This window comes from Mycteria americana, chromosome Z, assembly GCF_035582795.1.
Source record: "Mycteria americana isolate JAX WOST 10 ecotype Jacksonville Zoo and Gardens chromosome Z, USCA_MyAme_1.0, whole genome shotgun sequence".
Taxonomy (NCBI): domain Eukaryota; kingdom Metazoa; phylum Chordata; class Aves; order Ciconiiformes; family Ciconiidae; genus Mycteria; species Mycteria americana.
Genome location: NC_134396.1, coordinates 56,481,564 through 56,508,879, shown reverse-complemented (window position 1 = coordinate 56,508,879; position 27,316 = coordinate 56,481,564). Strand labels below are relative to the sequence as shown.

Here is a 27,316-nt window from a genome sequence, read left to right as displayed (position 1 = left end):
AAAGGTTAGGGATAATCTCTTTCCTTGATCTCAATCAGTCTTTGTGGTTTCACTCCATCACATAAATGTTTTATCCTAAGCAGATGTTCATATGAAATTAAGGAAGAACCTATGATGAGCATATTTCAATCACAGAGGAAACTTATTTGCTTTTTTTAATGCTGTGGTCAAAATTTATTGTGTGAATAAAAATTTATTCAGTCAGTAGACAACATGTACTGGAGCATAGTCTTCTACTGGACTGTACTTAGAAGATCCATCTGATTAGAATCACAGAATGGCTGAATGGTTGAGGTTGACAGGGTCCTCTGGAGGTCATCTAGTCCAATCCTTTGCTCAAGCAGGGCTACCTAGAGCCAGTTGCCCGGGACCATTCCCAGATGGCTTTTGAGTGTCTCCAAGGATGGAGACTCCACCACCTCCCTGGGCTACCTGTGCCAGTGCTTGGTCACCATCACAGTGGAAAAGTGTTTCCTGATGTTTAGGGGGAACCTCCTGTGTCTCAGTCTGTGCCCATTGCCTCTGGTCCTGTCACTGGGCACCACTGAAAAGAGCCTGGCTCCATCCTCTTTGCACCCTCCCTGCAGGTATGTATATACATTGGTGAGATCCCCCTGAGCCTTCTCTGCTCCAGGCTGAACAGTCCCAGCTCCCTCAGCCTTTCCTCCTAGGAGAGGTGCTCTAGTCCCTTCATCATTTTGGTGGCCCTTTGCTGGACTCTATCCATTGTGTCCATGTCTCTCTTGTACTGAGGAGCCCAGCAGTGGACACAGTACTCCAGGTGGGGCTTCACCAGTGCTGAGTAGAGGGGATCACCTCCCTCGACCTGCTGGCAATAATTTGTCTAATGCAGCGCAGTATACTATTCACCTTCTTTGCTGCAAGGGCACATTGCTGGCTCATGTTCAACTTGGTGTCCATCAGGATGCCCAGGTCCTTTTCCGCAGAGCTGCTTTCCAGCTGGGCAGCCCCCAGCATGTACTGCTGCCTGGGGTTGTTCCTCCTCAGGTGCCGGGCTTTGCACTTCTCCTTGTTGAACTGCATGAGGTTCCTGTCAGCCCATTTCTCCAGCCTGTCCAGGTACCTCTGGATGGCAGCACAACTGTCTGGTGTATCAGCCACTCCTCTCAGTTTGGTGTCATCAGCAAACTTGCTGAGGGTGCACTCTGCCCCATCATTCAGATCATTAATGATGTTAAACAGGATTGGACCCAGTACTGACCCCTGGGGTACACTGCTAGTTACTGGGCTCCAACCAGACTTTGTGCCACTGATCTGGGTCTGGCTGTTCAGCCAGTGTTCAGTGCACCTCACTGTCTTCTCATCCAGCTCATCCTTCAACAGCTTCTCTATGAGGATCTTGTGGGCAGACAGCATCAAAAGACTTCCTGAAGTCCACATAGACAATATCCACTGATCTCCCTCACCTACCAAGCCAGTCATTTTGTTGTAGAAGTTTCTCAAGTTGGTAAAGCATGGCTTCCCATTGGTGAATCCATGCTGACTACTCCTGGTTACTTGCTTGCCCTTCATGTGCCTGGAAATAGTTTCCAGGATTAGGAAACCATCACCTTTCTGGAGATGGAGGTGAGACCGACCAGCCTGTAGTTCCCTGGGTGTTCCTTCTTGCCCTTCTTGAAGACATGACTGACATTTGCTTTCCTCTAGTCTTCGGGCACTTCTGCCAATTGCCATGATCATTCAAAGATCATTGAGAGAGGCCTTGCAATGATATCAACCAGCTCCCTCTGCACCCATGTGTCCCTGGACTTATGTATGACTAGTTTGCTTAAGTCTTCCCTGACCTGATCCTCTTCCACCAAGGTTATGTCTTCCTTTCTCCAGCCTTTCTCCCTGGTCTCTAGGGCCTGGGATTCCTGAAGGCCGGTCTTGCTAATAAAGACTGAAGTGAAGAAGGCATTCAGTACCTCAGCCTTTTCCATGTCCTATGTCACTAGATCCCCTGCCTCATTCAGCAGTGGGCCCTATCCTTTCTTTTGTCATCTGTCTACTTATAGAAGCCCTTCTTGTTGCCTTTGACATCCCTGACATCCCTGACATCCCAGATTAAATTCCATTTGAGCTTTGGCTTTCTTAACCTCATCCCTGCATGCTTGGGTAACGTCTCTATATTTCTCCCACGTTACCTGCCCCCTGCTTCCACCTTCTGCATGCTTCCTTTTTGTGTTTGAGTTTTGCCAGGAGCTCCTTGTTCATCCATGCAGGCCTCCTGACATTTTTGCCTGACTTCCTACTCACTGGGATGGATTTTTCTTGAGCTTGGAGGAGGTGATCCTTGAATATTAACCAGCTTTCTTGGGCCCCTTTTCCCTTCAGGGCCTTATCCCACTGGACTTTTCCAAGGAGATCTTTGAAGAGGCCAGAGCCTCCTCTCCTGAAGGCCAGGGTTGTGATCTTGGTTTTTGCCCTCCTGTCTCCTCTCAGGGTCCTGAATTCCACCATCTCATGGTCACTGCAGCCAAGGCTGCCTTTGACCTTCACATCCCCAATGAGCCCCTCATTGTTGTACGTTGTACCTGAATAATAACTTTACGCTCAAATATTTTGAATGAGATTTCAAGAATCAAGTCTTCAGAGTTGCTTGTCTTAAGAGAATTTATCATTGCATAGATGTAGCTTGCTATGATATCATCTGAAATGGGGAAAAAACATCTCTAAGTCAACAGATGAGTGATGATAGTCTTATGACTTTCTATTTTACCATCAAGTCTTCCTGCAAACAATGCCTAATCCGTCACTGTGATAGCTATTAATCTCAACTGGATTTATTTCACATGCCAGTAACAAGGATTTTTTTTCTATAAGACATAAATCAGCTTGTTCCCTTGTGGGAGCAAAAAGTGGAAAGAATGAAAGGAAAGTTGTAATGGACTTGGAGTACAAAGGCAACACTTTTTTGTCAAAAGTATTTTTAAATAAAAAGTTAGGGTTTTAGTTAAATTTCTTTCCACTCTTTTGTGGGTTTTGGGGTTTTTTTTGTTTGTTTTGGTTGTTGTCATCTATGTTGCCAAAGAGGTAAAGATTTGGCCCCAAAATTATTATGATTTGATCATTGCATCTAAATAATGTATTTTGTGTAGAGGTTGTATTACCTTGGTCATCCTTTACATTGTTAAATGTGAGCATAGTACCTTTCTTTGCAGCTGCAAAATGAATGCTTTATTGCTTCATGTGTCCATCTAGTAGAGTTCTGCTGTGGAACAAAAGTACTTTGAGTGTGCTGACACTGCTTATTTTAATAGTTGCCATGCTACTTTATATATTTAGGTTTTCAGTATTTTGCTCAAATTGAAGAGATAAATAACAATGATGAACACTGTTGTATGTTACAACAAGTAGAAGAAAGGAGGCAGAGTAGAAATATGAAGTACTTGGAGATAAATGAATGCATTGCTAAAGACTGTGCTTGCCACGCAGCAGTAGATGCTAATCTACTAGGTTAGTAGAATGGACCGGAGCAGAAATGATGTGTTTACTCCTTTAACAAGAAGTCATTCGTGGTCAGTGTGGAAGTGTGGCTTCAAACACAGAGGTGCAGGATCCTGTGTGCTCTGTGCTGGAGTACAGACCTCGTGCTCTGCTGTGTTGTGTGGGTTTCCTGAGAAGAATGAGTAGCTCTCAGTTATTTCGTGGCAAACATCCAAATGCCTCCTTCAGAGCAGAGCTGTCTACTTGATCTGTTAGGAGTTGTTGTTTGGGAGGGATGGGGCGAGGTACTGGCAAGCGGGCAGACCCACCACCCATGGCAGCAGCTCTGGTCTGGCAGCCACGTGTCTTGTTTTTGTGCAAGTGACTGCCGTATGTGTGAGTCAGTTGATAGTGTTTATACCATGTGGGATGCTTGCTGTCTCCACAAAGTGGATTATTCGGGATGAAAATCACAATTCATTACTTGTTGCTGTGTGAGTTCTACGAAATCCTTAGAAAGAAGTTTATGTTAATCCCTGTCACCAGATTACAGGTTTAAAAAGACTTGCTTAGAAGTCAAAACCTGATGTTGCCATCTTCACCAGATGCTCAGTGCCATTTGGTAGAGTTGTGGCCATTTACAGTAGCTGGGGATCGAGCTCAAAATTCATTACACATGTGAGAGAAGATCCGTGTAAAGGAAAAGCAGCAGCCTGCATAGCCAGTTTAGCCTGATACAATTCAAAACTCAAGGAGAAAGGTACATTGTAGTGAAGAGCAACAACAACAACATGCTTTGCATTTCCTATCAGTCATGTCTCCAGTGTAATCCCTTTATCTCTGTTGGCTTGTTTGTTGGTTTTACCTGTCAGTCTTCCCATTTTTTGTTAAGCTCCTCTGGTTTCTTCAGTATGCCAGTCGTACCATCCAATCAGAGAACCCATTCTTGGAGTGGTATTTTCTGAGGTTCTTTCTAAATCTCTGCTGAATTTTAAATTCACTGCTGTGACCAAACATACCCATTTATTCCACCTTAGCATTTCACCACACCACTCATATCTCCAACCCCAAAGCTGTGAAGCATCTATAGAGCTTTGAATGGCCAAACACTGGCATGCCGGTTGCCCTGGCTGCTTGTCTCATCATAGAGTTAGTTCAGCCTGCTAACAAACACGGTGAATTTACAGGATTTTGACATTTGGTTTAATCTGTACTACATTCCAATAACAGATTCATGGATTTTTAAAAAAAAAAAAAAGAAGAAGAAATAAAAGGCATATCATATCATTTAGAAGCACACAAGCAGAGACAGGAGCCAAAGCCACAGGGGACGGTGCAGAAAGGGTGACAGTGGCAGGATTATATGTATCTCGGGCAGCTGGGAAGATCTGCATGCATCCTGGGCTTTGTGCAGGTCAGAGTGAAAGGATCACTTCCTCTGAGCAGGAGCTCACCAAGGGCATCCCTGGGGGATTTTCCCTGGATCCTAGGAAGGTGCGTGCTGTAACGAAGTATTCAGAAAAGTTGTAGTAGTAGAGCCTTGTATCATGATGTTGGGCTTACGCTTGCTGTAGATGAGGTGGCCTTGAATACTTATGGAGGAAAAAAATTCTGGATGTTTGACTTGGGCTGGGAAGACAAATAGAATTCAAGGTGTAGTCCTGTTTTTAAAGGGTCATCTCATTTTTGGCTTATGCTGTTTCTAAATAGCAAATAAGTGAGTTTTCTTTGATACAGATTCTTACATTTTAATGTAGTTTGGGAACGTTACTTAAAATTTAGCAAGATAATAACTTGAAGTATTGCATTGCAGGAGCTAGATTCTTGTGGGGAAAAAAATACCCCATTGCTTCTCAGAGCATCCTGTGCCAGAGACCTCAGACTAAACTCCCAGTACTTCTTTTGCAGATTACGGCAAGAGAATGACATGGTTGACTCGGCTCCTCAGTGGGAAGCTGTACTGAGGCGACAAAAGGAGAAAAACCAGGCAGATCCAAACTACCGGCGATCCAGGCACAGATCTCGATCGTATGTAACCCTTGCCTGCTTTGACGCGAAAATTAAGGCTACTGTAGCCTGTTAAAAAGCAGGAGGAATATCTCGGCTGCTGAGGAACAGAAACTTTCACCTGGCATGTTCTCACATTAGCTGATTTGTCTTTGTGGTCAAACTCCCTTCATACAGTGATTTGAATTTCAGGGTACAACTACCACAGCAAGGGCTTTGTAACAGGGCTTGTGAGGAACTCTTTCCATCACCTTGGATGGAAGGAGTCCTGGATGGTTTTGTGGCTCATTAAACATTAGTTCTGTAATGAGGACGGTGATTCCCCTCTTCTGGGCAGCATGTCTGTGTAAACATTCAGATTTTGTGTGATAGGTGCAGGCATTTTTGTGAAATGCATGCACGCTTGTTTAATCATATAATGTCTGCAGTATTGTTCCAGATGAGACCAGCTACTGATGTCTCCATGTCAAATTACTATTGGCAAGCAGCAGTCAGTGATTTATTGTATCCTGATGTCAGGATTTCCATGATGGAGATGTGCTGCCAGGCAGTGCCGTTCCTGCTGACAGCTGGTTTTGACATGGTGAAGTTGTGAGCTTCTAAAATTAATTTTTGCAAACCCTAGAAAATGCTGATTTCTTTTAATCTATATTTTTCCTTTAATGGCTTTTTTTTTTTTTTTTGTGTATAGACACACTGTTTTGTATCGCGTTTGTGTCCACCCTAATCTGCCATCCAAGCAACCATCCAAAGCAGTGCCAGCATCAGCGTGCCTGGCAGGCAGGGCAGGGCAGGGCAGGGCAGGGCAGGGCAAAGCAGGGCAAGGCAGGGCCAGGGGTGTTGAAGAGTGCCAGGAGAGCAGCTGTGAGGCACTGGGAGAGAAGGCAAGAAAGAGCAGTCTTTGAAACTGTATCCCCACCCTCACTGCCTGGCTAAAAGGGATGAGTGGTCCGGCCCTGATGCTGATGGTGTAACGTGTGACCTCTGTAGCATACTTGCATAGATACTTCCCATTAATGTCTTTTCTTAAATTTACTTTTCATGTTAAGACTTACCAAGAGAAACTGTATACTGCCTTAAATGATTATTTCATTCATGCCAACTGAAACCATAATCCACACTGAAGTTTCCAGTATTAAAGTCCACTTGAGTCCTGTTTTCAGTTGCCTGTGTGCCTATAACTTATTTCTGTCTCCAGTTTCATAGTGTACAGTTTTCATTCTTTTATGAGAAATAGAATTTGCCATTAAAATTCCAAATGTTGGAATTTCTACTTTAACTGGCTTTGTACAGACTTGTTCACTTTCAGCTGCACAAAAGTCAAATGTTATTAGGTGTAATTATACAATGATATATTACTAAAAATCAGAAATATTAAAGCTCACTTGTTTGGAATCCACAAAATATAGCTGGTTAAGTTTGATTTACATTTTTTTACTATATACAGAAAGTGCTTTAAACTAGGAAATGTACTCAGTTAATAATGGTTAGATTAAATTTAGAGCCAACTTTTCTTTTTTCCCATAGGCCAAGTAAATTTCATTGCTTGGACAGCACGGGCCCCCTCTTGTGGCTAATTTAACTTATGAAATGGTTTTATTGTCCAGCACAGTGACATTCTGAGCTACATTTTATTTAAACTACTATTAGCAAAATGTAAATGTGTAGCATCTTACTTAACAAGGAAAGGTCCTAGAGGAAGCAAAGAAGTGAGGAAATCCTGAAGATTTTGCATGGCTTCTCATTTCTTTTCCCTGTTGTCTTAGTGGTGAATATAGTCCTCCTTTTTGTCTCACTCTTCAGTTTAAAAAAACCAAACCCAAAACAATGAAATAAGCCCAAACCTCCCAAGTATGGCAGAGATCCTTAATTTACGCAAGTAGGAACTAACAAAAGTAAAATGGTAATTCCTTTCAAAGTGTTTTAAAAAAAGTTTAGTAAAAGGCATTTAACTGTTAACCTGCAGTAGGTTATAAAAGCATTTATGTAATTTAGTTTGGCTCAGCTGTTTGCTTATTTTTAAATCTGGCCATATGGTCATTTCAATTTGCACATTTAACAATTGATACAAACCCTTCATTTTAGTAGTACAGATAAGTCTTTCACATTACATTCCTTATTGCAGTCAGCTTAACTAGAGGTTCACTTTGGAAGTGTGAAGTAATGGCTGAAATACTTGTTACTGTGCCTGGCACAGTGCATTTCATTTGTTTGATAATGAGTAATATTAATCATTGGGGGTGGTGGTGGTGGTGTCTCCTTGGTCTCAGGAATAAAAATATTTGACAAGAATTTGACCTTTCTTTCTCCTAAAGGAAACAGCAAATAGAGAGAGCTCCCAATTCTAGTTCTACAGGGTTCATTTTCAAGAGTTCATGTAAAACATCTGTGTAGCCAAAGGGCTTTTTTTAATTAAGAAGAATGGCCATTAAAATTCCATGGCTATTTAAATTTACCATTTGTGACTCAAACTGAAATCTTAATAAGGGTGCAGATGCAGACACAAAAAATAATGTAGACCTTATTAATGTGTAGAGTTGTTCAAGCTTGTGAAAATGAAATAAAAATAAACAAAAAAAACCCCTGGAGACTCATCACTTACTGGGAATTCCCATGAGATTTCTTGAGCATTAGAGAATCTGATTAGTGTACAAATTGTCCAGAAGCTATTGATTCGGATGCTGCAATAGGACAATCTGAGTATACATTATATGTCAAAACCGTGAGTTCTAAACCAATTCACAGTAAAAAGATGAAAACAAAGTGAAGGAGGGGTTGTGATCTGGCTTTAAAGATTTAATAGAAGGATTGCTTTGTTGTGGGCAGTTAAGAACTATACAAACATGAATTTCCTATGCAGTATATGCAAAACCTACATTTCACCTTAACAAGACCTTTCTTTTTGTAAGCTTTTCTTCATTTTGTCTTCAAAGGAAGCAGGAACAGGCCTTTGGAAGGAAAATGCTTTTATTAAGATACTTTATCTGTATCATATTTCTGGATATTCTTTTGTGGAGAATTAACTTCAAGAAACGCCGTGAGGTTGTCGCAGTATGGTAACACTTCTTAAACAGATGGAAAATAAATAATGTCAAGATGGGAATTCATAAAAGCAGTTTGTTCTGAGGAATCATTGTGTTCAGCCCTTTTCCTTTTTTTTTTTTTTTTTTGTTTCATGGGATGCCATATTGCTAAACTGGTATTTTACAGCAGTGGCTTCCTTATTAGTGTAGTTGCAGGGGTGGAAGGAGGGAGAATGGCAGAGATCACAGAATTAAATGCCTGGAGTTGGCCGCAGAAAGCAGGAGGCACAGTTCCTAGAAAATGGAGAAACAAAGATGACTTCTTATTTAACCACTCTTTCGACACTGCCCCACAACTTAACATTTCTTACTGTAGGTGAGGCTTCACATGATGTTTGGTGATATGCAAGACTTAAAGCCACATCCTGAACTGTTGTATTTCCATGAATAAGTAAAAGCCATGAGCTGATCAGATGGGTCAGTGGTGTGCACAATACCCTGCTTTGTGGGGATCCTGGGTTTGGGAGTGACCCCGAGGCTTTGCTTCCTCAGGCAAACTAGGGCTTGTAAGCATTACAAAGCCTCCCTGGAGAAGCTGGCGTTTTTTTCAGGGAGCTTTCGCATTCCCCACTGCCTGATTATTCAGCCTCAGAAGAGGATGCCTATCTTCCCAGCCCCAGGGTGAATGCAGGGTTTGCAGCTGCTATTTCATGAGCAGGGGGTTGCATGGAAGGAGAAATCAATTCAGAACCGAGCAGTGAGAAAGGCTGTTAAATGCCACTGCATACCAAGCTACTGCATCAGGGAGTTAAAAACAGCATGGACTGATGTAAGAAGGAGAGAAGGAGAAGTGCAAGAAGGGAGAAGGAGAGACAGGAGAAGTGAAAATCAGAGAAAATTAAATGCATTATAATAAACACAAACACATAAAGCCACAAAAAGCTCTGAACGCTGAGAAAAATCAGACTGCAAGCTACTCATGGCCGTAGCTGTTGCTGTCACGAGGACCTGAGCGGTCAGAACAGACAGCAGAGCGGTCAAGAACGGGAATTGTCTGGGGCGGCTGCATCACGCTGCCTGGAAAGCCATCGCCACCTTGGAGCCTGAGAAGGTTATGGATTAGTTCATATTAGTCCCACTAGGGAATCACAAACGTAAGGTTGTTTCTCACCCTTCTGTCTCTCTGGTATTTATAAAGCAGTAAACTAATATCTGCCAGTACTTCTGCACCTGTAAAATCCAAAAAAAAGAACCCCAAAACATTACCATCCCTAAATAATCTGCCTTTACACCAACTGTAAAACATTTACTGCAATATAGATGTCTGAACATTATTCCTATGTTGAAGTCTGGAAATGAGCCAAACACAGTAACAGCGAAATAAGAAAACAGTTAAACTGTTAATGCTAGAGAGCAGTTTGGACTTATTTCTGATACAGCTCTGTCACTGGGCAAGGGAGAGCCAATTTAACAGATGCTAAAATGCAGAACTGTGCTGTCCTCCTTGATCTTTATTTGAATTTGGATTATATCACTCCCCAAGCATCTTTGAGTATGATAGGACTTTTGTTTAAGGAAAAAAAAGCAAGCTCTATGATCTGATGATGTAAGACTTAATCTTTGAGAAACTGTGACTTCAGTGGGAACATTTATGCATGCTGAATCTGTCTAAAAGTTGCATTCCTCATATCTCAGATGGTGTGGAACAGTCTAGCTGTTGACACTGAGTTTATATAAACCCAATGAAAAGAGTTATCTGATCTCTCCATGCAAATGTAGTTCCTGCCACTGTGTAAAGTACTTATTTAATCCATTATGCTGCATGGGTTTTGGTGAATTCTAGGTGCAACTTCAGCAACAGCAGTGGTTTTGCACTAACCCTACAGTAAAACAGGGTAAGAAAAATAAAAATAAAGGGAATCCAGTTTGGAGACAGTATCTTCTGTAATTCAGTGGAAAATGTGAGGCATGCCATTCAGGCTTGCTGTATGACATCTCTATGTCTGCAACAGTGAAATTACAATTTTGGCTAAGTACTTTCTCTGTGAATGAAATACTTGCTGAAATATTTGTGTGCGTGAGTATGCATGTGCTGGTTTGCTTTGTTCGTTGTTGTTTTTTTGTCCTGGACATCACAAAGTTAAATGCAGTGTGCAGAAACCCTTCTTGGAAATGACCAGAAAGCGAGAGGCTGCACTGCGATCACAGCTGAGCAATGGGTCCTCTTTACTGGTGCTCACTGGGAATGGCCAGGGATTACTGGTGTGTCAGCCTGGCATGGCCTGTCCCTCCTCCTGCCCACAAAAGGCTCTGTGGGCCACAGGACCTTTTACAAAAGTGTTATTCCAAAACACATTGTCCTCAGCTGCATAAGGGGTGGCAGTAGCTGAGCACTGATTTGGCTTGGGAAGTTCTGCTGTTGTTTGTATTTTATGCATACTCTTGCTGAAGGCTAGTGGAGCAGGAATTGTGATTGAGAGCCTGTTGTTCAATAAATTACTTTTCAGTTGAAATAAAGCCATGAAGTTTAATGCATTTTCTGAGATAACAAACCTTAAAATTGAGGTCACTGGTGGATTACATTTACTGTGATTTCTGTGCAGGGTCTGCGGTGTTAAAAGTCATTTCAACAGCAATATGTCAGATGATGGTTTTCACAGTTCTGCCTTTATTGTCTTTGTTGGTATTTATAGGAGAAGCCCAGATGTACAAGCTAAAGAAGAACTGTGGAAACATATTCAGTAAGTATGGTGCTTGTAGGGTCTGAGTGACTGCCTCTAATGTAGTTATTCACATCCCCTGCACTGTGGCTATAAGGCATTACGTTCTGATTTAGTTATGTGCCACAGTAAATTATGCGGGAGTTAATGACCTGCTATGTGTAGAAGATACTGCAGATCACTGAATACACTGAATACAGATGACCATTGTATGTTGATGAATTATTAAAGAATACAGCATTTTAGAGATTTGTTCCTCTGGGGCTTCCAAAATGTCCTTGTTTGTAATACTGACACTTTTAGGATGAGGCCCTACATGCTATAGAAATACCGGTTAAGAAGATAGTTAGCTATTCCAAAGCATATTTGATGTTCAGTATACACAATGTTCATAGCTATTGTGAAGCAGCAAGACCAGATTTGCAGGGAGGTGAGAGGAAGGTGGAACAGGATGCGACATGCAGTTGAAGCAATCAAGGTGAAGTTAGACACATTTCTAAATAGGTTTCCTATTTTGATGTCAAGATAGCTTCAGGGCTGACAACAGCTTGTTTCAGTAAATATTTTCAGCCTAATATAATAAAAATAAGAACAGTTTTGCCGTTGATAGCTACTGTTACATTTTTTACTTTGCCTAATCCTTTCTAGGAAGGAGCTTGTGGATCCATCTGGCCTGTCTGAGGAGCAATTGAAAGAAATTCCCTACACTAAAATAGAGTGAGTTTATGTCAGGTTTTCTCTTTCTGAATATAAAAGCCTGCTTTTCATATTTTACTGTGAACTCTGTCATACTGAAATAGGAGTGGCTTTACACATAATTTCTAAGCTTTTATCTACTCCAAATGCTCATCTAGGATGGGTTGGGTGATGATTACTAGTAATTTTAAAACCTAATATTGTCTCTTTCCAAAATACGAAAAAATCCTCTTCATGTCTCCCTATCTCTCCCACACACTCATGAACCTGCTGGATGTCTGTCTGTTCGGTATGTCTCCCTATGCCATCCATCAATCTGTTTTATGTTATACACTACAGAATCAGAGAGAACTGAATGCAAACAAGCAAATCCATTTATTTCCTAAACTTCTGCTTCCTTTTAAATTTTTATTCCAGTCATCTAAGGCACTGTTTGACCTATTCAACCCCTTTCCTTGCTTGTCATGGGCAGCTGCCAGGGCATAGCTATTTCCTTAAGAATGGACATCTATTTCACTGTGATAATTGCCCATTTGGGATGCCATGTGGCAGTGCAAGCAGCTGCATGTGGCAGAAATGGGATCCCGGTTTGCATTATAATGTGCTTCCACAACACCACTAAACAGAAAAGGCTGATGTAAAAGCTGTATATATTAATGTACTCTTCATTAAATAGTTTCACTTTCCAATATGGGCATGCCACTTTGTGACCTTTGCACTTTTAAAGCATTGAATTCCAAGTACAGACTCATAAGAAAAGCATCAGCCTTTTAAATTCAGCCCGTGCAAGAAGCTGTCTGTTATACTTTAACGAGAAATGGGAGGATCTCTCAGTCTGCAGTTGAATTTATGTTTTTGTGCTGACGATCTGGTTTACTAACCTACCGTTGTGAATTCTGTGTCTCTCTTAGGACTCAAGGCGACCCAATCCGCATTAGGCATTCACATTCCCCTCGAAGCTACCGTCAGTATCGGCGGTCCCAGTGCTCTGATGGTGAAAGATCTGTCCTGTCTGAAGTCAAGTACGTGAATGTGGTTATCAGCAATGGACTGGTTTAGCATGGCCTAAAAGTTGTTCAAAGATCATGGTTAGATTAGAAGTGACATAAACGTGGTTGTTTGCTGGCATAGGATTTAGGCAACCCTCTAAATAGTAGGTCTTCAGAGCTAAATGACTCAAGTACAAAAACATTTCTGGTCTATTTTGGGCCACAGAGGCTTGCTTGATCTACTTGGAAGGGGGAAAAACTGAAAAAGCCAAAATAAACCTGTATTGCTTTTCAGTGGTAGGTCATGAAGTTGCCTAAAGGACGAGAACTCATGAGCTGCTTTCCAGATACCTTCATCTTTAATAGAGTTAAAGATGTCATCTGCATTAACTATGTAATTTGTTTCATGGGAACTTGAGTACAACCCTTTTCACGAATGGGTGGATCAGTCTTTTCTAGAAGACTGATTTGTAAAGGGTGTACTTTGATTTGATTTGTAAAGGGTGAATGGAAAACTGACAGCCCCGTTCTCAGTTTTATAAAGGCCTTAAACATGAAAAGCAGTCCCCTGATAATATCACCCACTTGGGAAGCTAGTTTTAGCTGGATGGCACCCTGAAGGAGGTGTGACACACCTATGATTTCAGGTGAGACTCATCTCACATGAAGTTGGGCTGCCTCTGTAGGCCAGGAGGAGACAGGCCCCTTGAGAAGGGATGGGATGACTTATGCCCTGAAGGTGTCCACTGACTACTGAGGATCAGCACGGTAGCTTTCAGATATCTAAAGTCAGGTGATAAGCCTTTTGGATTTTACCTTTCAGATCTATGTAGCTCTCTGGGTCAGTTTCATTATTATTCCTGTGCACAGTTATAGTTTACTTCATTACAGCAATATCCGTTCTGTAATATTGTAATTCCAGTGCGAAAACTGATCTGGTGCCTCCACTGCCTGTTACACGATCTTCAGATGCTAGAGGTCCCAGCATCCCATTGACTCAACAGGTTAGGAATTGTGCATCCTTTGCAATTTTCCTTTTTTGGAGGGAAGGGGGGGACTAGTGCTTTATTTAGATTAGATCTTTGTTTTTCAGTGAAAATTAAAGCTGGCTGAGATTTTTTCAGCAGTTGGACTACTTTGTTTATATTTCCAAATATATGTAGTTCTGTAGCATATGTCCCTGCGGACACCTGCTTCTGCTGCTGGATGACTCTTTTCCAGTTTGAGTTTGATGCTTCCTTAAGATGATACCCTGTTCTCCACAGGAGGAGAATCAACTTTCACAATTTCTTAAAATGTGCAAGTGTGCTTAGGCTGCAGTTGTAATCACAAGCTTCTATCATTTATTCACTTCTGCTTAGAGTTTTGTTGCTTGGGCTTGAAGCATTGCTATTTTTTTCTTTTTTCTTTTTTATCCCCAAATGCTGAATAGTTTACATGATTCAAATCTAAAAAGGATAGAACTTGTCTTTTTAAATGTAACCACTGGCTTTCATCATAAATGATGGTACCTCTCAGTATCTCTCAGCTTTGATAGTTTTATTAAGCTCAAAATGTGAGAAGCAAATGATATTCACAAAGCACTTGCAAGTCTGTTGTACAAGCACACAAAAGGAAAACCAAAGCATGGAAGGGAGAATGCCAGACACATTTCTACCTAACTTCCCACATCAGTCATCATATCTGTTAATCTGGCATGTGGATATACCAAAACCGCATGCTGATACTGTATATAGTGTGGAAACTGCACAGAATACAACCAGCAAAACACGTCATATTTTCTCTTATAAGCAGTTAGAATAACTTAAGCTTGAACAATTTTAAAACAATAAACAGGTATTTTTCACTTTAAGGCTAGCTAACAGATAGGAATTAAGGTCAAGGATATTTGTATTCATTCATACATATGATGGAAATTGAAAAAGATGAGCTGTGCTTGATGTTTCTGTAAGGACTTGCTCCAGCAGTGAAGGGGAAGTTGGTATACTTCAGGCTAAGCACATTTACGTGCTTTGTAGAAATAGGTAACTTGTGTGTTTGAGTTGTGTTCAAAATTCACATTGTCTTATTTCCATTCTTATACAATACAGTGTGGCTTAAATTCATGCCGTGGAAGGAATTCATGTCCAGTGTCCACAAACACCTCTCTTTCTTCCTCTGCCCCAGACCCCCTTACAACAGTGGCCATTAATTCCTTGTGAGCGCTTGCTTGCAGTGTTTTGCTAAATATTAAATAATTAGTTGTGGCATTTCCTGAATAGGGAATATGAATCCAAATAGCACAGAGGGGCAGCAGCTGGCAGGGGAGAGAAGAGGCAAGAGGGGGGAAAAAGTTCTGTTTGATCAAACAAATGTAGAGACTTTAATATTCCTGGTATGTATATGTATATGTGTATATACATATCATATACATATTTATATACAAAAATTGCTATATCCTTAGCCTAAGGCTGTCATAGCAGCAGTTATCAAAATACAGTATTTAAATTCTGCTATACCTTTTCAACAACATGTTTTAATTTGTTCCCTTCAGAGACAGAACGGATCTAAAGACAGCCTAATAGAAGAAACATCTCAGCTATCCACTAACAACGTCGATGGGAAATCCACCACTAAGATCATAAAAACTGTACAGGTGTCACGCTTCAAGGTGGAGACTTGACTGCCGTAACTGAAGATGGTGAATGGATTTTATTCTTTGGAAACTGAGAATTTGTGTGTGTGTGTGTGTGCAAGGGAAGGAACTGAAGTCGACATGGTAGCAATTTCTTCAGGACACTCAGAAGCGCAGCCTGCTTGCTGGGAAGGCCAACCAATGCTTTCATCACTGACACCATTCTGGTGGTGTGACTGATCAAGGAGAAGCTGCCTAATTAGACAACCAAAAAGAAAAGTCGTAGTAAAACTGAATGATCAGCAGTTACATTTCCAAAAAATGAACAAAAAAGATTGCTGCAACAAAACAGGCTTTATGGTCTGCTCTGTAACTGAATAGCCTTTTTCCAAAAAATGACTGTTAACTGGCATGATCAGGACCAGATGCTTCAAGACAAGCAAAATAGTCATATTTTTGGCCAATTGTGCAATACAGTGTGATATGGGGAGAATTATCTTCACAATTTTATATGGGGATCAACTTGTGTCCTGAGACATAAGGACTAATAGCTCTTACAAGGTTTATTTTAGCCTAGCACAACAACAGATGCTCGTGTTGTTAATACAAATGTTGACTCAACCCGTTTTAGCTCAAAAATAATAGACTCAGTAACACCCTGTAGCAGGGAGTTACAGAGGTGATACAGACTTACTTTCCCTTGGCAGTTTTAAGTGTTCTCAATTTTGAATGCTCTTTTATGTAGAGGGACTATATAATTGAACATTCCATACCACAGAAATACATCTATCACCTTATAGTAAACCACACTGGAAAAAACTGGAGAATATGTACTGACCCACTGTATTAAGACTGCTTAGCAAGGCACTTAAGTACTGGTTAAATGAAACTTGTAGAGTAGGATTTAAGACAGCTAGTAAATAGCCTTTTTTTTTTTTTTAACTAGATTAGCAAAGTCTGCCTTAATCTCTTTTCACATGAAATAATCAATGCTAGTACCTTCCGATACTTTTCTCTGAGCCATTTCTACTATGATAAAATGACAAAGGCAGTATTTCAGGTATGATAATTGCAATTTTTTTTCTATTGTTGTGGTAAGAATAGTAAGTTTTAATGATGCTGCACATTGAGTGGGTTATCTTCTAGTACGTATCTGAAGTCATGCCTAGCTCTTCTCCTGTCCTATCACTTTGTACAAATAGCTGAAGTCATTCCTCTGCCTCCCATTTGTCCACAGTCAGTACATGGATGAGCCTTCGCATTGCTAACTTATTAAGAAGCTTAGTAAAATCTTTGTGTTGTGAAAGTAACTCTTGCTAGTGTAATCCCCAAACTAAATATTGAACTTGTCAAACAGCATCGGAAATGGCTGTAGCAGTTTATGTGCCTTTTTACATCTGTCCTCAAACTCAACCCCCACCGCCTTCAGTGACTGGCAGTCATCCTGTATCTTCTACCCTTAGCAACACCAGACCAGGGCACTGCAGCCCTGTCAGAAAAGCAATACTGTTTGAGAAGTGGAGTGAGCATAAGGCATCGAAGTTATGCTTTACAAAAGGCATGGGATTACTAATATGCATTTTAACTAACAAAACTGAGAAGTGAAACCTTGTATGATGTGCTTCATTTTCCACTTCATTTTTTGATTCTTTATTTCATGATCTGAGGTGATCAGGTGGATGCTAGTAGCCAGGGTGGTAGCCATACAGTTTGTATATTCCTATCACAGTATGGATTAGTCTGCAGGTTGGGAGATGCTGCATCATGCCAGGGAAGGCACATTCACTTCATAAATATTTTTCTTTGATCATTTGTTTTGGACAGTTCTGCTTCTTCAGTCTCAGTGAACAAATTTAAGGGAAGGAAAGAGCTTAGAACCCCTCTGTGGTAAAAATTCTGTTTTCATGGAGGTTCTTCAGCATTTTCTGAATTTACTGTGGATTTCATCCTAGGACATTGTTGGGCTTGGCTTAAAGTATTTGCTCAGTTTTGTAAGTCTGTTAAATGGTTTCATTGTCATTGCTCCAGTTTAAGGTGATCCTTTAGGATCTATTTATGACCTTGTGTAGTATCCTCACAAGCACCAGTTAAAAAAAACAAACCAAACAAAAAAAAAAGGAAAAAAAAAACCACCATAAAAAACCCCATCACTGGGGCAAAGATTGTGGCGATATAGATTAATCTAGAGCATCACAATCTTTTGGAAGACTACTGAAATATGACAAACCACACAAGAACTGGTTACAGTGTCTGCAATGAAAGCCACTCCTTATTTCTTCAAGAAGGTGTTCTAAGCTGGAGCATTATGCACTTGCTTGTAGTGTGTTGCTTTCTAAATCATTACCATTATTCTGCATTCCTTACTCAGGCACAGGCAAGTAAAACATATGTACTACTTCAGGAGGATTTGTGGTATTATTATTATTTGAGAATAACCTGTACATAGTGTCCGTATCTTGCCAATCCTCAAATATTGATCAAGAAGAAAATTACTCGTAAGGTTTATATCCAACCTGTTTTCCTGTATGTTGTCATCTGCCTGTGGGCTTTTATGTATTACTGCTGGATACCATCAGCGAAGCATGTGGTATTTTACTTATCCCAATACATCAGAAAATAGGCTTCTATCATCTAGTGTAATAGCAATAGGTTTCAATTCTCAAGTCACAGGAGAGTTGTTTCATAATCAAACCAACTTTTTTGCATTTAAATGAGAAATGTACAGAAAGAGCCCTGGATTTGAGTTAGTGGTCTTATCTCCAATGACATTATGTAGAAAGCAGGTTTTAGCAAGTCTAATACTCAGTCTAGGGCACTACAATACAGTTTTGTATCTGCAAAAGAAAGATTAAACTTAATGCCTATATTACATGTTAAGTGTCAGTGCCAGAACAAGGCAAAGCTTGGACAAGGATGTCACTGTCAGCTAATAGTACAGAAAAAGAAACTTCTTCCATATACGTGAGCCTCCTTTCCCTTCAAGCTTCTTTTCCTCAGTCAGTTGAGGAAATGCACCTTTTCTTGTGATCTTGCTCTTTTTGTGTGAGAGATACCTACAAGTGATCAATCACTGAAAGCACTTACTGTGCCACAGCTATGCTCTGTAGCCATAAACCAGCCCTAGAACATCTGTAAGTGGCTGGCCTCTTACAAGTCTGAGCTACACCTTGCCCTTTCCACTCTTGCTAGCCTTTCCCGGCTTTCTTGGGGCTTTCACTGCCTAGAGGCAGTTATGTTTTCAGACCTGGAGTTTGGATGTCAGTCCAAAATGCTTGTACCTCCTGATGAGTCAGGCAAAAGACAGGAGATGTACAACCGTGTCAGGCAAAGTTTACCCTGGGGCTGGATGCCATACAGACCTGTCCTCACACGGACAAAGGACTGATATCCGAGACATTCTCATCCTAATTCTGCTTCTAGTCTGCTGAACTGATCTCAGGCCAACAATTTTAACTTTGTGCCTCTGCATTTAGCTCTTCTGAGAGGTAAGTGCTAAGAATAGGTATGTTATGGAACTCTCTCACTTATTAATTACCAACACCCACAACGTATATAATACCTCTTTGAAAAACATGTACTTTATACAATAAAGGCTTGCTAACCACACCACAAAAGCATTTTTGTGTATCCCACGTTGGTCCCCTTGCTTGTTAGCTGCTTTCTTTCATTAGGAGCTAGCCCTGACATGCTGTTTTCTACACTGCACTTCTTACCAATACCCATGACCTTGCAACTCAGTCTAATTGAGCTCATATTGAAGATACTGGTTGGGAAAAAAAAAATCACTACCATTTAAGTTGCCAAATCAATCATCTTTATACAGGTGAATACTGAACTGAGTAGATACCACATTTTCTTTTGGGAAAGCCTACTTAATTCAAAGCTCCCTAGAAAGATGCTTGAAAACAACATACATAAACATATCAATGTGATGCATATGTTCTGTGTACATTAAGTATTCATGAAGCAACTGTGTACTTTATTTTAAATTGAATTTGATAGGTGGCTGTGTCAATACTTGTGTCCAAGTTATTTAAAAGTCAAGTAAAACTTGAATTTTTAGGGCATTCCATGGTTGCCTGTGTGTCTTATTTACATTACACAAAGGAGCAAAGCCTTCAGAAACACAGATTCATTTGATAACACCATCTGGTAAAAACAGGTGCAGTACCAATTAAAATCCACTTGAGGATACAGCTTCTCTAGATTAAGTATTTTTCCTGGTAGCAGAAAGTTGTCAGCATAAGTTTAATACTTCCAGTACATATCCATACTAGTTTCCTTTCTTATCTAAAAATCACCAGAAAGCAACAGCAGACTACATAAGCTGTCAAACTAAACATACAGATGCAGAGCCAGTGTGGCAGATGCTCTCTCCTTAATGTGGCTGTTTTAATTTCTCTCCTGTATTTGTCTCCTTAATCAGAGTTGTGGTGGGTTGACCCTGGCTGGACACCAGGTGTCCACCAAGCTGCTCCATCACTCCACTCCTCAGCTGGACAAGGTGGGGAGATAAAATAAGATGGAATAAAACCTCGTGGGTCAAGATAAAGGCAGTTTAATAAAGCAAAGGCAAAGGCCACACATGGAAGCAAAGTAAAACAAAAGTTTTATTCTCTACTTCCCATCAGCAGGCAGTGACCAGCCACTTCCCAGGAAGCAGGGCTTCAGTACACATAGCAGTTTCTTCAGATGACAAACAACTTCATAATGAATGAATGAAGTTCACCCCCCACCACTTTCTGTTAGCTTTTATTGCTGAGCAGACATCATATGGTATGAGATATCCCTTTGGTTAATTTGGGTCAGCTGTCCCAGCTATGTCCCCTCCCAAGACCTTGCCCACCCCCAGCCTACTGGGTGAGGGGGGAACGTTGGAGACACCTGGATGCAGTAGCCAAAACACTGCTGTTATCAACACCTTTCTAGCTACCAATACAAAGCACAGCACTATGAGGGCTGCTATGGGGAAAACTAACTCCATCTCAGACAGAACCAATACAAGAGTGAAGAAAACCACTGCCCTCCCAGCTGGTCACAATTTAAATGATACACCTTACCCACTGTAATGTTAAGATCTCAGAAATAGCTAGGACTATACAGTTATTTCCTCAAGGAGGATATCAGAATGTACTTGACATTCTTCATAAAATACTACCATTAAATTTACTACAAATGAGCCCCTTTGCAGGCAAAGTGGTAACAGATTTACATTTAAGTATGCCCCCATCGGTCACCCACTGATACAGACTGTTTTCACAGAATCACAGAATCATATAGGTTGGAAAAGACCTTTAAGATCATCGAGTCCAACCATAAACCTAACACTGCCAAAAACCACCACTACACCATGTCTCTAAGTACCTCATCCAAACGTCCTTTAAATACCTCCAGGGATGGCGACTCAACCACTTCCCTGGGCAGTCTGTTCCAATGCTTGATAACCCTCTCGGTGAAGAAAAATTTCCTAATATCCAGTCTAAATCCTTTTCATTTAATAGAGCTAGCCTTAGTCAACTCAAGATGCAGTGTGCTCAAAGGTTAAAGAGGAATTTGGAACAAGTCGGTTTTCTTTCTGTGCACACCTCTCGAGTTCTGATTTGCAGCCTTTAATACTGAGAGCCCTCTTCCACAGAGCACTAGAGGCAAGTAACAGAAAGGAGGGTTGGTGCAACACCACCTTAATGCACAGATCTTTGTTCTCTTGCTCCCCTAGACCACCTTGGAATCTGTCCTCCCTTCTACTTTTTAATACTATCAGCTTCAACAGTCTGTCAGACATTGTGTTCATATACAACAGAGGAAGGGGGGGGAAAAAAGAATTAAGGACTCTTGAGGTTTTTTTCAAGGGTACAGTCCAGTTAGCCACTCATAAAAACTAAAAGGCAGTCCTAATGCTTAACACCATACTTAATGTTTACCAGGATTACTATTTTAGTAATCAGTGTCCATTACACTCACTTATTCCTCCCTCCACCTCACTTTTTCTTTGTTCCACCACCATATGAAACAGGTATTCCACACTGAAGCTTAAGATTCTACTTGTTCTTGTTGAAAGGGAATTAACGTTTTAGACAGCCATTATTAAAACTTGGCATTAGCTGTTGCTCTTAACAGTTTAAAAAAACCCAAAAAGTCTGAAAAGCTACTCCTGCCAGTCTTGCACTTTAAGAACAAAGACCCATGAGCAAAACTCCTGAACAGATGGTATCTTCAGGGAATATAATTCCTAACAGAAACTCTAAGCTTTCAAGTGCATCCAATAATTACATGTTAGATCACTAAAAATTACTCTTGTCTAAACCTCCTTCCCTCTTGACAACCCAAAAACTAACTTATGCTTAGACTTCGCATTAGTAATTTGCTTACATTCAGTACTGAAAATTCCAACATTGCAAGATACATAATTTCAGCATTTGCTCTTCTGAGAAAATTAATCTATAATAAGTCCCCCTGAAAAAAACAAACAGGAATTCCAGTTGTTATTCCTACGGTATTTCACTCTACTTCAAATTTAGCTGATGTACCATATCATGCAGCTGATCAAGGTAATAAACCAAGCTTGCAGTTTTCCATGTTGGAGAGATACCTTTCCTGCTCCTTTTAAACCCAGGTTTGCTGAATTTCAGTTTCTACTTTTTCTCACCACAATACAAATCTCAGCTAACCCAGCCTCCAAGTACTACAGAAGACCATGGTTTCAGTGATCACCTCCTATCCACTTAATAGCTCCTAGGTTTTATTTAGTCCAAAGGGGTGAACTGGTATCCCAAAAACAACATAGAGGAAGTCAGAACTGTCAAACAGAAGCAACTGCTATTATAGTTCGGGTAAGACAGAAATTCTGAGAACAGAAACATAAATCTTTATTCTTTGTCTACATAAACATTACTAGACACTGTTCCAATACAGTAAAAAGCACCTTGTGTTACTACATGCAGGCTTAATATTCCATCCTTTTAACAGTCTTTTGTTTCTTACGGAGTAGTCTTGCATAGACTGCCACTGGTCTCAGGCTGGTTCTAACAATTCTTCCTAGGGAAAAAAGTAAACACAATGTCACATTGGACACATGTAGCACACAGCTGTTTTCAGTAACATCCTCTAGCTCCCCAAGACTGGTACAAAGTTACAAGGATCAGCTTCCCCCTCATCCCTTTGGAAAAAAGTCAAAAGCTAAAATCTGCAAATCTGATTTTTAAAGAGCCTACCTGCAAGAGAGGCTCTCTGCCCATCTAAGCAAGATTTCAGATCATAATTACAAGTTGGTGGCAGTACTAACACTTTCTAGCTAGTGCAAATCAATAGGAAGTTTTGTAGTAGTAACTCATGCACACATACGCCTGTGCATTACATGAACATTTAAGAGAACTGTAAGCCAATAATAGAAAGATGAGATTTAGTAATTTTATGTTGAAAAACAAGTAGCAGCCCTGTTATTAGATATATTACTCCGTGGATTACACATATATTTCTCTTCCCAATGTCTGACAGGTTCATATAAAAAGAGTGCCCATCTTATTCTTCAGCTTTGCAAAAAACCCCTAGTGCCTATGGTGTTAAAGGCCTGGGATGGATTTCACTAGTTCATTTTCTATCAACAGCACTGGTAAAGTATTAAGTACATCTGTGTTTTTCATGTTGCTCAAGCAGATTTTCACACTCCAATGCATGAAACTTTCCAGTTCTAGTATTTTCAAGGGCATTGTGACAAACTTGAAGGAATTTCATCACTTCACTGAAGATTTCTGTTACATTCTTTCCCGCAAGGAAACAAACAGTGATATAGTGGATCTTTTATCACTCAAGTTCACTTCTGTATGAACACATGCATGTTCACGCAAAATACTGTGTAATATTGTGACCTTTCTAATTTACAAGACAATCAGTCATTTCTTCAGTTTGACTTGAAACTTAAGTTTGCACTCTGAATTTCACCTTCAATTTAGTCTCTATAAATTTAGAGAAGGCTGTCTAATAGTTTACTCAGTATGGTGTACATCCCCTGAAATGCAGGTAAGTTATCATAATGATTTCTCAGTAGTGGATCACTCTTACATCACATTTGCAACATTGACTAAGAAGTTCCTGGCTTCAAAGACTTGGATTACTTGTCATGCCCTTGGGTACACAGGTTACACAAACCAGTTTCAACACTGAAGAACTCTTTGATAATATATGCAAATTTTATTAGTGCCTTGTTTGTACCACTGAATTTCATACTGACTTTTCAATAGTGTTGGCTTTTCCAAGACTTTACAGTGAAACAGCATTTCGCATATAAGATTCTGAGATTTTGTGTTTTTCCAGTCTTTGAACATTTTCAGTCCTTGTAATCTGAACTGCTCCACAGTATCACCCCCAAAAACCAAACATGGAAAAACAAAGACTCCTCTCAGACACAGTGGCAGCCACGCACTGGTTTTCATAAGCCACTCACACCAAACTTTTTACTTTAGGGTTTCCACTTTGCTTTTGTTGATGAGAACATAATCATCAGGCTGATCTCACTCTCAATATTTAAATTCTAATTTCTGCTCTAAAGTCATTCTGCCAAACTTTTTTCAACAGAAGGTCTGCTTCATTATAAGATGAGGCTGAAGGACACAGCTGCACAAGAAGTTATTGTCACCCACCTCATGAAGGAGGTTGCAGGACAGCTGGGCAATCACTACTTTGTAAGTTTTTCCTGCACGCCTTTCTCACGCTCAGAGGCTTTCACCACACAGGGCTATCTCTGTGAGCTTTTGAACTTCCAGCAAAACACACCAGAGCTCTGTAAGAAGCATTCATAGCATTAAGCGTTCTGGTAGGAACAGACCCCGCAATCCCCAAGTAAGAGTCACCACTGCTAGCAATATTGAAGTATGCTTTACACTTTCAAAAGTGCATCAAGGAAAGACTGCTCTATGTACCGCAAAAGAGTAGAATATATTATTATCCCATACCGAATAGTCCTACAGAGGGATTCTCTTTATACCTTTCTGACATCAGACATAAGTAACAAAAAGGCAAATGCACAAAGGCAAGACACAATTTTTCCCCATTAAAGAAGATTTTCATCTTTTCTGCAGCTGAGTATTCTGAAGCTATAGATATCTTTTTGCAATAGAAAAACTAGATGCCACTGCAGGAGTCCGAATGGTTATGTACTAATTACTTGCAGCACAGATGTAAGAAGTTATAATGATAGACAGGACAACTAAACAATGCTAAAAGTGGCCATTATAATTTTAGTTTTTCCTCTTAATAACTGCCAGATTCTTCATTTAAAAAGACCAAAGCATAAAATCTACTATGTAACTGCTCAACCATACAATTTCTACAGATTTTTTTTTTTTTGTCCTTGCAAAAACAGGGAGGAGAAAGGTAAATAACCAGCTCCTTAAAGAGTTTGAGCAAGAATTCCTGTTTGCCTTTTTTGACACCACATTCATTCTGGACAGGAATGAATGGGCAACACAAAGGCAAAAATTTAACCATTAGAACTGATAATCTCTGCAAAATTAAATTAACAGTGTAACTCATCAATAGGCAAATACTTAAAAATTCACAAGTAAATAATGTTTTATACAGACTAAGCACTTAGTAAGAAAAGCCAAACACACCATGCTCTTGGGACATCCTGTAGTCATGTTGGCGGTTGCTTAGGCCATCGACAGACTTCCATTGCTTTCATCTGAAAGAAAAGGGAGAACACACTTTCACCTGGAAAAGTGACTGAGATACACGAACAGTACCAGGACCCTAAGAAGAAATACTTGAAGTAATTGCCTGATTGCAAAGAACAGACAGCAGACTCCACACCTCCCGCCCCCCCCCAAAAAGTCCCAATCATCCCTATCAGCACACTTTAAGATTAAGAGCTACTCTATTACTCGAGTTCCAGTGGCCTGCTACAGCAACCACGAATTATGCAGAAACCCATCAACATTTCAGAAAGCCAGGCACAAGGTGACTGTGTATGACAGCCCCACTCATCTTTTCCACATTATTGGAAAAGTACCCCTTTAAAACGGGTGGTCCTTCTATCGAGGGATATGGTGCATTTAAGACTATGCAGTGCTCGCCACACGGCGAAAACCTGCCCGAAAGAGTTCAACATAAACCAACTATATAAACAAACTAGAAAACTCGCTCTTCCAAAAACCGAGCTTTTGGAGAGCTCTCCAAAGCAGCAGTGAGAAGCCTACATAAAAACCTTCAAAACGAGAAACTCCAGAGGATGCAGGGCCACCGATTCACTCAACGCTTTGTTTCATGGAAGCAAAACTGACGAGGGAGAAAAGAAAGGTCTTTTGCGTGCTAAAGCGGCACGGCTGTTTCCCTCACAAACCCGCACTCCAGCCACAGCCAAGCCCTCCCAGCCCGAAGCAGGCCCAGCTCCCGTACCCGCTGCACCTACCACAGCGGGGAGAGCAGCACAAGGCTTTCGGGGAGGGCGTTTCAAGGCCTGCCACCGCCCCCTCCCGTTACCGGCTCAGCCAGCCCTGTCCGCTACAGCCTGGCCTACCTCTTCAGCGAGCACCCTGGCCCGGTCGGCCGCCGGCAGCAGAGACCTGTCAAGCTCAGGACTGTTAAGGCGCCTCGGTTCCTTCCCCGCGCCCCGGCGGGCAAGCCCCGCGCCCGACAACGGGCGGGCTGCCTGGCTGCCTGCCTGGCTCGCCCCGTCGCCACCGCGAGCGCGTGCCGCCCCACGCCGCAACCACCACCCAACCGCCTCCGCGCGCGCTGAGAAAGAGACCAGCAGCCCCTACTGCTCCCAGTGTGCCTCAAGAGGGGTGAACCAATATCCCGCAAGGAGGGGGGGAGAAGGACGCCGGGCACCAGCTCCTCCCGCAGCGCAGAGGCCGCCTACCGGCTCTTCCACAGACGCGAGGCTACAGTCCCCGTCTCTTCAGCAGGCGGAGTCCCGAGCAGGCGAATCCGCTGGGAGCAAGGCGGCGAGGTCTGGAGCAACACAGCCCCTGACCACCTGCGCGAACGCGGCGATGGAGGCACCCCGGGGAGAAGGGGCGAGGCACCCGCCGCCGAGCGACCTGCGCATGCGCACTGCCGCGGCCTGGCCGCTGAGCGCGGGCGGGGGCGGGTGAGGGCGGAGTTCCCCTCCGCGCCGCGGGCCGGAGCGTGAGGGCAGTGCCGCCCCGGGCGTGCTGGCTGCCCTGGGCGCTGCCGCGGGCTTTGCTGCTAAAGTGGCTGTGGTGGGAAATTTACCGGTGTAGCTTCTCCTGTGGCAAGGGCGCTGACATGTGTGCGGCATATTTACGCCAGCGAGCTGGGCGCGCTGTGGGGCCTTCACCAGTATGGCTTGTCCAAGTGGGGCCCCTAATGCTACAATTACGCTGCCACAGAAAACGACTCTTGAGTCTGAAGCTCTCACTCCGCTAAGCTTCCCTGCTGCAGACACGGGGTCCTCCAGGACAGGACTCTCTGGATGACTTGCATGGTGGGAGATGATCCTCACACTCACAGGCTGCATTAGGTTTCCCTTCTGAGCGTGCTGGGTCTGTGTTTTTGCAGTAGCTTTCATGAAAGGTGATGAGGTTCATAGTGAGACGACTGCACATAAAGATCCTGCTCTTGTGTATTACTCATTTGTGATCATATTGGAAGTGCCCTGCTGTTTACTCCCCAGCTGGAGCAGCACGTGTGAAGTAACCAACCTCAATTCAGATAGGCAAAAGTGTGCAATAGCCTTGGACATTTAATGCTTGAATGCTGGCAGAGGCTCAGTTCTGAGCACACAATTTCCAGATTTGCTGACTTTGTAAGTGGAGGCTGTATACACCGTGTTTGAAAGACACAGAGAAGAGGGGAATAGAGCAGTTAGGTACACCA

General features: G+C 41.7%; 1 protein-coding gene, 1 long non-coding RNA gene and 1 other non-coding gene across 6 annotated transcripts in view; 1 reads left to right on the top strand and 2 right to left on the bottom strand.

Annotated features, from left to right (window-relative positions):
* EPB41L4A (erythrocyte membrane protein band 4.1 like 4A) overlaps window positions 1-17,404 on the top strand; it is a 136,850-nt gene extending 119,446 nt beyond the window's left edge. For all 4 annotated transcript variants that reach the window (XM_075488559.1, XM_075488560.1, XM_075488562.1 and 1 more), the window contains 6 exons: window positions 5,338-5,457; window positions 11,153-11,200; window positions 11,828-11,896; window positions 12,787-12,897; window positions 13,787-13,868; window positions 15,398-17,404. In XM_075488559.1, coding sequence (XP_075344674.1) covers window positions 5,338-5,457; window positions 11,153-11,200; window positions 11,828-11,896; window positions 12,787-12,897; window positions 13,787-13,868; window positions 15,398-15,526 — 559 coding nt within the window. In that variant the 3' untranslated portion in view covers window positions 15,527-17,404. The remainder of the gene's footprint in view (window positions 1-5,337; window positions 5,458-11,152; window positions 11,201-11,827; window positions 11,897-12,786; window positions 12,898-13,786; window positions 13,869-15,397) is intronic.
* Window positions 17,405-22,320: 4,916 nt separating this feature from the next.
* On the bottom strand, window positions 22,321-26,210 carry LOC142422051 (uncharacterized). Its single transcript, XR_012779033.1, has 3 exons — window positions 25,992-26,210; window positions 25,087-25,157; window positions 22,321-22,513 (listed from the first exon to the last, which is right to left on the bottom strand). It is a non-coding gene; the product is annotated as an uncharacterized LOC142422051 (long non-coding RNA).
* LOC142402856 (small nucleolar RNA SNORA13) lies at window positions 24,817-24,948 on the bottom strand. Its single transcript, XR_012773496.1, has one exon. It is a non-coding gene; the product is annotated as a small nucleolar RNA SNORA13 (small nucleolar RNA).
* Window positions 26,211-27,316: the final 1,106 nt, after the last annotated feature.